A 14,201-nucleotide genomic window follows, 5' to 3' on the forward strand; every position below is an offset into this window, starting at 1 on the left:
CTCGAAGATAGAAGATGGGGTTCCAGCTGCAGCTCAGTCTAGGGGGCTGAGCCAGGACTCCTGGGTTCCATCCCCAGCTCCGCACGTGGGGGTGTCCCAGGACTCTGCCCCACATCTGCCATTGGCCCTATGACTGCATTCCCAGCCCCCGCAGGGCCCCAGCACCCACGCTGAGGGACGCGGCCATGGCCTGGCCAGAGACAACCCAGCATCCAATAGTATTTTCTTTATTTACATGTTACAGGCTGGAGAGGTTTGAACACAGGGGCAGGCAAACCCACCCTGGGGGCTGAGGGGGAGCGAAGGACGAGTAGAAAACAATTGTACAATCAACATAAAAAACAGCCCCCCACCCCCCGTAAGGAGCATGCTGCCTGGGCCGCCCCACAGGCTCTGTACACTGCGCAGTCCTGGAGCCGGGCGGGCGGGCGGGCAGGCGGGCGGCCCCACGCGGCCCAAACGCTGCTCAAATAAATAAACCCTCCCCGGAGAGGGGGACGAGGCCGGTCAGGATGTGAGATGATGGAGGGGGACCCCCGATGACGCAGCCCAGAGCAGATGAGGGGCCCACAGCATCCGTCTGTCAGGCCAGGCCCCCCCAAGCAAATCCAAACGTGGAGATTTCCAAACCCTTTAAAACCCAAACTCTGCACTGGGAAAAACTCCCACGCGTCAGAAACAAACCAAACCAAACGGTAAAACCTGGCTGGGGTCGCGCCGGGTCCTACGCCGGCTGTACCGGGCCGGCACAAGCGCAGCCTCTGGACCGACAACACCCAGGAGCCCCCGAGCTGTAAACACTGGGGCAGTCCCCGAGTCCTTGCAGGGCAGTCCCTGGCACCCCAGGGGCAGGGACCCCTCAGTGCCTTCCCTCGCCCCTGGGGACGCTGCTCGCCAGACGGAGCCGCTCAGTTCGGTTCACATGGGGTCCGGTCCCGCAGAGCCTCTTCTGAACCTGCCCGCGCTTCCGCCTGGCCACGATGCCACCTGCCGTTGCCATGGCCGCCACTGCCTGGCCGCTCTAGCCGGAATCCGAGTCGCTGGTGTCCGAGGAGGAGGAGCTGGAGCTGCTGCTGCTGGAGTCGGAGCTGGAGCTGCTGGCACTGAGCCGCGACACGGCCACCTGCTGGGCCGACTCCGGCTTCTCGTTGGCTGCCGGAACGAGGGAGCCCGTCAGTTCCCAGGGCTGGAATCACTCACCCACATACGAACCCCCTGCTCCCTCCCGGATGCCAACACTGGCTCTCCACAGAGGCAAGCCAGGTGCCCCCCGGCCCCACTGCCCTGCACTTACCCTTCTTGGGGGGCTTCTTGGTGGAGTTGAGCTGGCCGCTCACGTCCTGCAGCCGCTTCTCCAGCTCCCGTTTCTTCTCCAGAGCCAGCTCCTCCTTCGTCTTCCCCACCGGCTTCTTCATGGCTGCAAAGGGAGGGACAGATGTGCTGAGGGCTTCCCCGCGGATGGAGGGTAGCTCCCACCCTGGGGGTCTGCCTGAGCCCCTCTGCTCCCACCAGCATGGGATGCACACAAGCCCACTGCTGCACTCAGCTGTTGCAAGGATCCTTCAGCCCCACCCCATCTCCAGTGTGCGCACACCGGGGGCAGAGCACACCCTCCCCAAGGCTCCCCCAATGCCCCAGCCCCCCTCCACTGTAAGGCCTTTGGGATCGTGTAAAGGCAGGACAGGGTGTCACTGCGGACGTCTCCCCTCCCCACTGACACACTCACTGCAAGGCTCCCAGTGACACCAACTCCCCCTCCCAAGTACCACCGAGGTCTTATCTACCACTGCTCTTCGGTAGGTGTCCAAGCACTTCTCTCATTCACATACTTACCCCCCCACCCCCGGGCAGCAGGGCAGGGCTGGTTTCACATCGGCAGATGGAGGCTCAGGGACTTGTCCAAGATCACAAGGGTCTGTGTCAGGGCAGGGACCTGAACCCAGAGCTCCCAGGCCCCAGTTTAGAGCTCAACCCACCCGGACCATCCTCCCCAACTCACTCTCACTGTAGGGCTTGCGTGGCTTCTTGCGCAGGCAGGACAGCACGTAGCGCTCCAGCTCGCGCAGGGTTGAGGGCTTCAGGGTCTCAAAGTCGATCTCGATCTCCTCGGGGTTGGAGTCACGCAGCGAGGGCTCGCGGGACTGGATGATGTGCACCACCCGCCCCAGCTTCTCCCCGGGCAGCTTGTTGATGTCCAGGCTGAGCTGGCGCTTCTCGTCGTAGGTCATGGGCTTGCTCTCCTCCTCCTCCTCCGAGTCGTAGAGCATGGGGGGTGCTGGCAGCACTGCCTTCGACACCTTATTAGAATTCCTGTTGGGGGGCAGGGGGGACACGTGTCACTTGGCCATATGGAACCCCCTCCTCTGGGCCACCGTGCGCCAGAGCCAGCCCTGCCACTCACACGGCCAGTGTGCATTTCAAAGAACCCAGCTGGGAACTACCCTCACCCAATCGAGGTGTGAGGATGGGATCTATTGGCTCCAGATCTTGGTGACCAGAAACTACCACTTCAGTTCACGGAACGGCCAGCATGTTTAAGGCTGTTTTATTTGGCTAAAAATAATTTTAAAACGTTTTGTGCCTTTTTAAATGGCATTCCAACGTCCCTCAAACCAGCATGACAAACCTAGTAAATAAATACAATATTCCACTTCCTTGCACAACAAACCATGTAACAGAATGACAAATAAAAACGTGCAGATCTGCCGTATCCTTTCTGGATAGCCAACAGAGCCGCCACGCATCACAAAGTTTATATTGCGCTGCAAATGAACCTTTTAATGGTTCTCAACTAACGAGAGCCACCCTTTCTAGGAAAATAACTAAATACAATCGCAACTAGATTTCAATCAAGATTTTCTGCTTGCTGACTGATGTCAACCCACCTGTTGGCCACAGATCCACTTCCTGGGGGAGTCACAGAACCCAGCCCACCACCACCACGCCAATAAGCCTGCAGGATGTGCTATGGGACTTATGAGGGGATGGGGAGGAGGGAGCTGTGGGGTGAGCAAGACCCCTTTGCTACCACCCAGTCGGACGCACCCACAGGAAGGGGATGCTGCGGAGATGGGACCTGCCTAGGGATTCACCTGGGAGGGCAGAGGCGCTCACAGACTCAGCTCCTCCAGGAGGCCCCTGCTGCCATTGTGTGGGGACCCCAAGAGGCACCACTGGGTGTCAGACCCACTGCTTTCCCAGGAGCAGCTAAGCCCAGCGAGGACCTGTGCCCCCGATCCAGGCAAGGGCCCAGGATCGCAGGGAGTCGGTGGCAGGCAGCCATCAGACATGCTTTGGCTTGTTCACACAAGGTCATCGCCATGGTCGATCCGCCGGGGAAAGAAAGTCATCATGCAGCTGCCCTCGCCGCTCCCCACTGGGTGGAACAAGGGCTGCCCTGCTGTCACCCCGCATATCCCCACCAGCCCCAGCCCCCTCACTTGGTGGTGCTGCTGCTGCTGCTCCCGCTGGTCCCTCCACTGCTGCCCCCCGCCTTCTTGGCCTTCTTCAGCTGGGCCTGGCGCGCCCGTGTCTCCTCATCACCTCCCGGCCCTTGTGCTTCTCCGATTTCTTCTTCTTTTTCTTCTCCTTCCTCTCCCGCTTCTTTTTGGGCTTGGAGACCGGGCCCTGCGACAGGGCAGCCAGCTGCTCATGCACAGCTCGCAGCTGGGGGAGACACAGCAGTGAGAGGGGCCCCAGCGACCCACGGGGCTGCTAACACTGCGCCCTGCCACAGCACAGCCAGCTGCTCCTGCACTGCCCCCAGCTGGGGGACAGAAGGGATGGGGCACAGGGAGCTCAACACTAGCAGAGAGGCAGGGCCAGAGGAGACTAGGACACAGCCAGGGAATCCGGGGAATCCAGCCTGCGGCCAGGAGGGAGATGGAAATCAGGTACAGCACGGACGGCCCAGCATGCAGGCAGGGGCAGGGGGATCTAAGCGCTAGCCATGGAACAAGAGGCAGTCCCCAAGACAGCTCCCCCACGGAGTAACTAAGTGGAGGGGACCAGGCTGAGCACTGGCCCCCCACTAGAAGGTGCCACCTCCACACCCCTTACGGCCAGGGTCGACTGCCTCACCTGCTCCTGCAGCTCAGCCAGCCGGTTGGCACGCTCCTCCTCCGAGTCAGAGCTCTCCTCACTCTCCGACGAACTCTCGCTGCTGCTCTCTTCGTCATCGTCATCCTCATCTTCGTCGTCGTCTTCATCATCGTCGTCATCGCTGGAGGACTCCTCAGAGGAGGATTTCGAGAGGGCTCCAGACAGGCCGGCCGAGGGGGGTTGGTGTCCAGCGGCTCATCCGGCATCTTGGCGTAGCTGAACTCGAACACGTCCTGCAGGAGAAGGGAGGGGAGGGTTAGCCAGTGCAGCGGGGAAACGAAGGCATGCTCAGCCCAGGGAGGGAAATCGCCACCTGGCCCCGCTGCCCCACTCACCTGCAGCTTGCGAGCCATGGCCACCACATCGTGGTCGGGCGGGTTGTACTTGTAGCAGTTGGAGAACATTAACCTGACGTCAGCAGCAAATTCCTGCGCGTCGTGGTAATCCCGGTTCTCCATCTTCCGCTGCACCACGGACAGAGCACAGGGTGAGTGGGGTGGCTGCACCAGTGAGGGGCACAGACCCTCCCACCCCTCAGGTTCTACCCGGACTAGGCTGCAGCAAGGGGACCCCCTGCACCCCAGCAGCTACATGGCTCACATACCAGCCAGTCTGGCAGTTACCACTGGCCAGCCTTCCAGGAGCTGCTGGGGGCAGGGCAGCCCCCACCACTCCCGAGGTGGGCCAGAGTCCAAGGCGACCACAGGCAGCCTGCAAGCCAGTGACTCCACCTTCCACAGGGCTGAGATGCAGGGGGATCCCCCCAGGCTCCCCAATGGGGACCTGTCTGCTGTAGACCCAGAGCCAGAAGGCCACAGCTCAGACCATGACAGCTCTGAGGCTCGTGGGTTGACCCCTTCCAGGGGCAGGTCACAGGCAGGTTCTAAGGCCGCTCCATCCCCAGAGGGAGATGCCAGGACTTCACCCAAGTTCTCCAGCACCCCTTCCTGGACAGCCCCCAACGTACCTTGATGGTGCTGAGGTCCATGGGGCACTTGATGATCTCATGGTAGTCGTGCAGCCCCAGGGCCGAGGCATCAACGGGCTTGTAGAACGGCCAGGCATAGGCAGCGTGCTTCTTGGACACCAGGTCTTTGAGGATGCCGTTGCAATACTTGAGCTGCTCCGACAGCTTGCCCTTCTTGGAGGTCTGGTGCTGCTGAGAGTCAGGCAGGTCCTTCTTGGGGGGCTTGATGGGGCGCCCGCTCTCCCGCCGGGTGGGGATCTTGGCTGCTTTGGGCTCCAGAAGAGTGGCTGAGGGGGAGGACTCCCTGCTAGTGGCGATGATGGCTGTGGTAGTGGGGGTGGTAGTGTCCGCTTTCCGCTTCACACCCTTCTTCTGTGGGCCAGGGACACAAAACATGTGAGCTGTGGCTCTGCGTGGGGCCAGACCCCAACCCCAAGCCCACACAGGACCAGCAGCCCCACCCCCTGCAGCCTGAATGCACACTGCACCCCTACAGCCAATATTTTTCTGACCCCCACATGTCCAACTGCAGCCTCTGTCTCCCTGACTGCCAGTGCCAGCCCTTCCACAGCAGGACTGACTGCAGACAGCACAACTCAGCCCAAACTTCCCTGCCCCACAGGAATGACCACCCACCCCCCTGCCAGGCAGACCAACCCCACCCCAGATCAGGCAGGTGGGTGCCTACCTTGGCCACAGGCTGCGTGGAAGCAGGCACAGCCAGCACTGGCTGGGACACGGAGTGCAGCGACTTGAGAAGCGGTGCAGAGATCACCGAGGGGTGGGGGATATTGAGGACAGTGGTGGGGATCTCAGCGCTTGGGGTGTACAGCGAGGTGTGGGAGACTGAAGAGACTGCTGGCACCTGGTGAGCTGCAGTGACACCTCCTGCCAGAAGAGCTGGGGGAATACGCAGGCACCAGTTAGCACCAGCACCAAGGGATATGGTCACCATTACACAAGGACCTGTCCAACACCACAGCTGAAAATGAACCCACGAGTCCTGGCTCCCAGCCCACCAATCTCTGGCTACAAGACCGACCGCCCCCCGCCCCCCCCGTTTCTGGCTCGGGCTTCCCAGGGAACACTCATTCCTTCACATCTGGGGTCTGCTCGCCCCCAAATTGGAGCTGCTGCCTGCTGCCCCACACTCCTCTGGAGCAAACTCCTGCTCGTTTCCCCCTCACAGAGCACACATACCTGCTGCCCGGGAAGCCCCCTTCTTGTGGCTGTTCTTGGCCACAGTGATGACTATCTCCTGCTCCTCCGGGGGCATCTGGGCCACTTTCTGCAAGAAAATCTTCTCCAGGGTCTGGGCCATCAGCACAATGTCATCTGTGGGCTACGGGAGGATGCAGAGAGGAGGGATTAGAGAGAGAGCAGGGAGGAGGTAGTGCTCATGCCAGCTCCAGGGAAAGCCCAAGGATAAACTCCCAGCAGGGAGGCACAGCTCTCACCTTGTTGTAGATGTAACAGTTGGTGAACATGGTGTTGAAGTCCTGCATGCACTCTGCCGCGCCCCAGTAATAGTTGTTCTCCAGGCGCCGCTTGATCGTCCCCATGTCCATGGGCTGCTTGATGATCTTGTGATAATCCTGCCAGCAGAAGAGCACAAGGGGCCAGGAGGTCAGTCACAAGGTGTGAGCCCTAAAACAAGGATCCCAGTCACGCACGCTCCCAGGCGCACAGCTCCCAACACTGTCAACACATGCTCTCCCTGTCCAGTCAGCCTGTCCCACACACTCACACTACAGCCTGTTCCAGTAGGTAGAACAGACTGACTAACCAACAGGCCTTCCCATTAGCCCAGCAGCCCCAGAACCCAGCATGTTCAGAGTTCGGAGCCCAGCTTCTCCAGAACCCTCCCCCATCCTGCCTGGCAGGACTGCTGGGTTTACCAGTGTTTAACCCTGGGCAAATGATCAGACCTCCCAACAGGGCTGCTGGCAATGGAAGCCCAGAAATACCCAAGAGGAACACACATACACAGAGGGGCTGCGTAACGTCACCAACACACACAGGTCTCATTCCAGTTTCTACATTCAAGTCACCCGGCAAAGGGCAGGAGCTGTATCAGCTCAGCAAAACTTGCGAGGGTGCCTGCAGCATTCCAGCCAACGCTGGATTCAGCCTCACATACAAAGAACCTTCCTTGTGTTTTACAGAGCAGAGGTCAGCTCTGCTGGGGAAGCCTAAGCTATGGGGACAGCTGGTGACCATGAATGGCTGTGGTCCCAGTGTCCCAACAGCCTGGCCTACTCTAGTCCCAGGCAGCATGTGGCAGGGATTGAGGAGACTAAAGCTAAAGTAAGAGCAAACCTAAGTGGAATTTACCTCCGGGCTTTAAATCCTTGAGCGCCACAGGTGCACGGGGGGCTGGCGTTTAATATTGGGGTCACATGATGTCTTCTACAAATTCATGGATGGGAATCTGCAAAACGCATTCAGGGCACAAGAGATTAGGTGGGAAAGTGTCCGGGTTACCTGTAAAGCGGCTGCATCACCTCATCCATACCTTTGTAGGGAGCAGTGGGGAGGGGCGGCTGTTCTGGGGAAGCTACCAGGACACGCCAAGCAGGCCAGATATACAGGGACCTGGAGAACCTCAGCTCTGGGACAGCATGGAACCAGCTGAGAACACCACAGGTCGGGAGGGAGGAATTGGGGAGTGGCACAGCCCAGGCACCTGCAGCTGCATCTTTGTGGTAGACCCTAGGGTGGGACAGTGCTGTCCCTGGGACTGCCTGGCTAGAGGGAATACTGTAGGTCAAGCCACACGGCCAAGCAGTATTTGAATAATGCAACCTAACACCCCTGGAACTGCTCGCACTATCCCAGCCAGCTGGGAGCAGTGCAGACAAGCACACTATCCCAGCCAGTTAGGATCATCTGGGGACACAGACACACACACCTCCCACGCTATGGGCCTCAGACACTCCCACGCCCAGCCCGCAGGGCTCATTACCGGCAGGCCCAGCTTGACAGCATCCACGGGCTGACGGAAGGGCCAGGCGAACTGGTGTTTCCACAGGGCCTTCATCACCACCTTGTGGAGATACTGCAGCTGGTTGGTGACCCTGCCTGGCTTTTTGGGGTTGGACACCTCCGGTGGTGGAGGGTTCACCTGAGGCAGGTGCAGAGCCGGCACCGATGCCATGGTAGGGCTCTCGAAACCCTCGTAGAGCAGTGATGGCTTGCGGATCCGCTTGCCTGGGGTCGACTCGGTTGCCAGGCCCATGAGCCCAGTACTGCCCTCCCCCAAAATCCTGAAATGGGAGCAAAGACACCATTAGAAGGGCAGCTCTAGGACCAAGGAATTTATGCCATCCGGCCCAGGGCAACCACCACACAGCACGGTTTAGAGCAAAAAGGCCTACAGACAACACAGGTGCAGGATACAGGGAAAGAGCCCATGGGAAGGACTTCTGAAACATCTCCCCAAGACACATTACTGAAGCAAAGCTGAAAGGTGTCTGTGCTATTTATACCCACTCCTAGAACACAATTAGGGCAGGGAGCATTGCTCTGCTTACCTTTAAGCTAGAAAGCATCCATTCAAGAACAAGCAAAAGGCAGAGAGAAAAGTGTACAAAGGGAATCTGTTTCTCAGGGATGGGTGGGGGTGAATTCTCCATCACATGCATGCCCAGGAAGAGGCCATGAACTCTAGCTAATTGCCACTTGCCCAGGGCTGCATTTCCAACTGTTTCTATGGAAGCATGAACCAGTCCTTTCCTAGCAGCCTAGACCCCAGAGATCTTGCTGTCTAACACCAAAACCAGTGTGTCACCCATGAGTGTGAGTAGCTACAAAACCACACCACAGGCACCAGAGAGATTCAAGGTTCTGGCACAGATCCCGGTTATGTCTGGAAACAAAGGATGGCAGATTAGATCTGTGAAAAGCCACATCTAGTTCTATACCCCCTGGACAGGACTGCCTACAAGTGACTGCCCAAGGTCCCACGCAGAAGATACCTAATGCCACAGGGCAGGGTCCTCTCCTCAATTAGAAGTGGAAGGGACCACTGATGGGGACTACACATAGGCAGCATTACACTCGCATAAGGCACAGGTAGCACAAGCAGACCTCACACTGCATGGAGGTCTCCCGCTGCTCCGCAATCTAGCATGGAAGGAGCTATAGATTCACTCAGAGGTTAAGGCCAGTCTGACACCCTGCACATCACAGGCTGGTACATTTCACCCATTTCCCTCTAAGGAACCAAGTAAGAGCGGAGGTGCTGTGTAAATTAGCCAAGACAGACAATGAATACACTCAGGCAGACAGTATCCCCAGGGCCAAACTCCAAGGAACCAGACTTCCACCAAGGTACACACAGGAAGGGAATGGCAGGGGGTGTACTGTGTCACCAGGATGCTATGGGCCCTACTCACAGCCCTGCAACAACCAGGGGAGCTGAGCAGGTGTTACAGTTCCAGCTCAGAGCTCATGTCATGCTAACAAGGAATCCTGGGGGAGCCCCCTGGCTCCACAGTGGGGGAAACCTGGGCTACATAGCATTGGCAACCAGCCAGAAGTCAGGCATTGACCTTGGGATACTGAGACACCCACCCCCCAGTGTATCCCTGGGAAAATCCTCCCTCCCCCCAGACATGGCTTTTGTATAGGCTGATAAAAGGTGGAGGACCAGCCCATACGAGCCATGAGTGGGTGAAACTCTGCCAAAGCAAAGCAGCATCAGGTGCCTGTATGCTGTCACCTGGAGAGAGAAGATATTTCCCATAACATTTGGGAGACTCCTAGCAAATATCACAACTTAAATCCCACCATAAGCAACTACTACTCAACTCCAGGGCAAGTGGTCTCTGTCAGGTGACTAGTTTGAGAATTCCCACCTTCCCTGGGGGCCCAGAGGCCTGGGCAGTCTAAGCTGACAAGTCAGCAGCAGCATCCTTTCAGACATCAGCCATGGACAGGAGGCCATCTGGGGGAATCCCCAGGCTGCCCCTCAAACGCCAAGGATGTAATAAAAGACAGGAAGGGAGCAGGGACCCTCCCTGCCCATCTCAGTGCCTGCTATTAGCCAGGAGAGTAAGGACAGGTCACCGGAGGGGTCACTTTCCATCTCTCTCTCTCTCACACACACACACCCCTACCTGGGTGTGGCACAGACAGAGGGTCAGTCTGTTCCAGCCAACACACCACCCTGCTCCACACCCTCTGCCTGGAGAGAGCAGGAAGCTAGCTGCTTCCATCCTTTACTTCGCAATGGCAGAGGGAGTCACTAGAGCTGAGGGGAAAACCACTTAGGAGACCCAGCCCATACGTGAGAAGGCCAAGGGATTTGAGTCACCCCCACAAGGCTGCATGTGCTTGTGTTTGGATTGGGTTCAGTGTCAGGTCCACCCTGGCGGTCCCCTTGGAGATGGGCTGCAGGGTAAACCATCCCAAGGGGATGCAGGGATCACAGAGCATTCTCTGCCTGTACTGTGCAGCTCAGACAGACTCATAATGAACCCTTCTTGCCTTAAGATCTGTGAGCCCATGAATCCACCCCCCAGCTCCACAGACTAGGTGCAACCTCCCTTCCCTCCCAAAGGGGCAAGCTAGTGAACAGTGGTGGGAGCAGGCACACAGGACTGACATGCCTGACTCACACACACTGCCACCCACCATCCTCTGCCCAAGCATGACTGCACAGAACACTCGACCCCCAAGCCGTGACCCAGACCTGACTCCAATGACCCTGCGGCATGGACAGCCTAGCGCCCTCAGTGCAGGCCCCCCAGCCAAACACCCCCAGTGACTGGGCTGTTCCTGAGGCAGAGAAATAGCAGTGCAACATGAAAAGCACATTGAACTGGGGCAGGTCTCCGAGTACCCAGACACAATCATAACTGCAACACGTGGCAGGTGCAGATCCAGCACCCTGCCCGCCAGAGGCAAATAAAGGCACCCAAACACATGCCATGACAGCTGTGGCACCAGGAGTGCAAAAATAAGGGGAGCCCCAAATAAATAGTGTGTGATGGAAATGGATTTGTCTACGTAAATAAATCCAAGTCACCCAATGCACTTGCAGAAGGTGCAAATGGAAACACACTACATAATGCAGGAACCCCAGGAGCAGCAATCAGCACCCCCATTTAATGCACTGCTCAGGCAAACCATCACCACACACCTGAGTAGCTGCTCCACATGCCCTGACATCAGCAGACACAGTACGTATCTGAACCAGAGGGGCTGGGCCCTGCTTAAGCAGTGCACTGCAGAAACACCAGGCACCACAACAGGGGGTACCACGAACCCCACCAGCGCATACACACACAGCACCCAATTCCTTTCCGTGGCAGGGTCCAACCCTCCCCCATCACGAGCAGAAAGGACTCCTGAATCCAAGCCTTCCCGCTCCACACAGTGACACTGGGAGCAAGATACACCTCCCCTCCCCTCCCCGCCCATGCAAGCCAGGCACAGGCCCAGTCCCTCCCTTCACCCAGGGCAGGAAAGCGACCCTGTGCACATGAACCAAGCCCCTAATGCATAAGATGGGCCTGTGAAGAGACACCAGCCCCCACTGGTAAGACAGCGCTGCACAGAGCGCCCCAGCAGTGCACCCCGGGTCCCCACACACCCGCCCTGCAGCCCGGCCAGGCTCCCTGTGCACACAACAGCCGGGCCGGGCCGGGCCGTGGCCGGGCCGGCCGGGCCGGGCTCCCCGGGGAGCGGCGCGGGTACCTACTTGTTGTGGGGATTCACATTCTGCAACATGCCTGCAGCTGCTGCTTTCCAGGGTCCGCCTCCGCCTCCAGATCCTGCGTCCTCGGCCGCCCCCCCCACTTTGCCGGGAGCGGGAGCAGGACGGGCCGGGGATCAGCGACACATGCCCGCGTTGCACCCGCCGCCGCGCATCACCGAGCGAGGGCAGGCGGCTGGCCACACAGCGGACAGCGGGGGAGGCGCTGGGGAGGGGGATCAGCCCGACGCCCCCTCCCCTCCCCGCCGGCGGAGTAGAACCAGGCGCAGGCGCTCAGGCTAGCCGAGCCGGGTGCCGGGCCGTGCACAGCTGCGGACAGATGTGCTCCAGCTAGGCAAGCGGCAGCACCGGCACGGGGGTGGGGGCGCAGCAGCCCAAGGAAGCGGGGACCCCGGCACCATCCACCGGGATTTACATGAATGGAAGCAGAGAAAATGGCGGCGGCGGCTGAAGGGAGGGGGATGCGGGGTGGGGACCCCCTCTTCGGAGCCCCCGACGGGCTCCAAGTCCTGGCGGGATCCGCTCAATTTAGGGCCCGTTGGGTTCCTCGGAGCCTCCTCTGTCCGCAGAGGCCGGTCCCCGGAAGGATGGTCCCCGTCCGGGAGGCGGATGGCACTGGATTGTACTGGGATCACCGGCCCGGCTCCATCTTGGCTGCCCTGCCGGGGGATGGGGGCGTTCTACAAGCACCCTCGAGGCCGCAGGCAAGGGTCTCTACGGAAGCCGGGAGGGTCCTGGGAGCCCGTCGGTAGCACGGAGGCGGGGGCTGGGGGCCGCCCGGCGGAGGATGGATCCGGATTGAGTCCGCCCCCTTCGCGGACCAGGCCTCGACCAGCTCCTTCCTCCGCTTCAGCGAAATGGCGCCTTTCGGCCTGCCCCCGGCCAGCCTTATATAGACACCAGCTTGCCTCTGATTGGGTGGCGACAGTTCTGACATCATCCCGTCGTCCGGGCTTGCCCCTTCGCCAGCTCATTGGACGGAGGCTTGGGAGGCGCCGCGTTCTGATGGGTCTCCATTACCGTCAGTCACGTACCCCCTCCACCCCGCCCCTTCGTAGGGCGCTCGAGCCGCCGGCCCCGGCGGCGCGCCCTGCCAGAGGCCGGCGCTGCCATTCGTTGCTGGCTAACTGGCTGCCGAGTCACGTGGGGGCGGGGCGACCGTTGGAACTGGCAGTTGGATGTTGTTGTTCTGCTCCCCGCGGGGGGGGGAGGGGGAGGGGAAGAGGAGGAAGCGCCATTTTGAGCTGCAGCAGAGAAGAGGGCGGACAATGAGCCCGCTGCTCCCCTCACACCGCGCCTGGGGCTGCCCCACTGCCCGCCCCCCGCGCCGCGCGAAACGCGCCAAAACCCCGTCACAAAAATGCCCCCCAAACCTCGTCCCCCCCAGCCGGACACCCCTCGGCGCAGACACTGACATTCCCCATCCCCTCCCCCACAGCGCAAGATACAGGGAACCCGATCAAGGGGGGCTGGCACCCAGAATCCTGTCAGAAACCTTCCCGACCGGGTGCCCCCAGAACTGCCCTGGCACTAGGTGCAGCCCCTCCGCTCACACCCCAGCAGCGCCGGCCCCCCCAGACCCCCAGTCGGGGGCCCCTGAAATCGATCCCACCAGAAAGGCATCCAGACCCCCCAATGCCAACACCCCCCAGCTCCCCATCAGCACAGATGGCAACAGCACCGCCCCCCATCTCCCCACACCCCCACACCCAGCACCCTGAGAAACCTGGGACGTCACGTCACCAAAACCCGGGTCAGAAACTCCCGCCCAGCCCCCCCGCACTCAATGCCAACCCTGGCCAGCACCGCTCCCCGTGCCCGGAGCACAAACCCCCCAAACAGGGACCGCTGCCCACCCCCTGTGGCGCCGAGCACCCTCAGTGTGAACGCTCATGGTGCCATTCTCTGACACTGACACGGGCACCACCTCACCCTAGGACCCGTCACACAACGGAGCAGGGATGCTCCCCACAGGGTTAGAGCTCCCCACAGAGGGGGCAGGCGTGGGGCATCTCCAGGGCCCCCCACACCACAGTGATTAGCAAAGAGAAGCCACCAGGGATTCCCACCAAGCACACGGCCCCCTTCCCTCTCCAGGAAAGACGGGTTTCGGCCTAGAAATGGGTTTGGTTTTGTTCTGTCTCCTGCCCCCCCCCCCCGTTGTCAGGCTGTCTCCAAGGTGCAGGCAGCCGCCATCTTTGGAGCTCCCTCCACCCTCCGCCCCCCTTTAATATAGGCAGAAAATCTCCTCCCAAAAAGCTCTCTGGAGGGCGGGGAAAGGGGACCGATTACGGGGTGACTTGTGGGGGCGTCTGGTGGTTTTTCACCCCCCTTTTCCTGCAGGCGTGGGCTCCCTCCCCGCCCCTTGTCTCTCCACATTTCCTCCGCCCTGATCCAGTGCGATGGAAATTC

At 60.0% G+C, this 14,201-nt stretch overlaps 1 protein-coding gene across 1 annotated transcript; it reads right to left on the reverse strand.

Annotated features, from left to right (window-relative positions):
- Positions 1-611: 611 nt before the first annotated feature.
- LOC137159301 (bromodomain-containing protein 2-like) lies at positions 612-12,687 on the reverse strand. Its single transcript, XM_067557457.1, is given in 14 exon segments — positions 612-1,152; positions 1,295-1,417; positions 2,000-2,310; positions 3,441-3,549; positions 3,552-3,666; positions 4,081-4,277; positions 4,280-4,334; positions 4,437-4,565; positions 5,069-5,440; positions 5,757-5,968; positions 6,269-6,410; positions 6,526-6,663; positions 8,034-8,334; positions 11,775-12,687. Coding segments are annotated over 14 exon segments (2,364 nt in total). The 5' UTR covers positions 11,804-12,687; the 3' UTR covers positions 612-1,021.
- Between the last annotated feature and the right edge of the window lie 1,514 nt (positions 12,688-14,201).

Source organism: Emydura macquarii, unplaced genomic scaffold, assembly GCF_026122565.2.
Source record: "Emydura macquarii macquarii isolate MOO-44397 ecotype Brisbane River unplaced genomic scaffold, CSIRO-AGI_Emac_v2 contig_1837, whole genome shotgun sequence".
In the NCBI taxonomy this organism is placed as follows: Eukaryota; Metazoa; Chordata; order Testudines; family Chelidae; genus Emydura; species Emydura macquarii.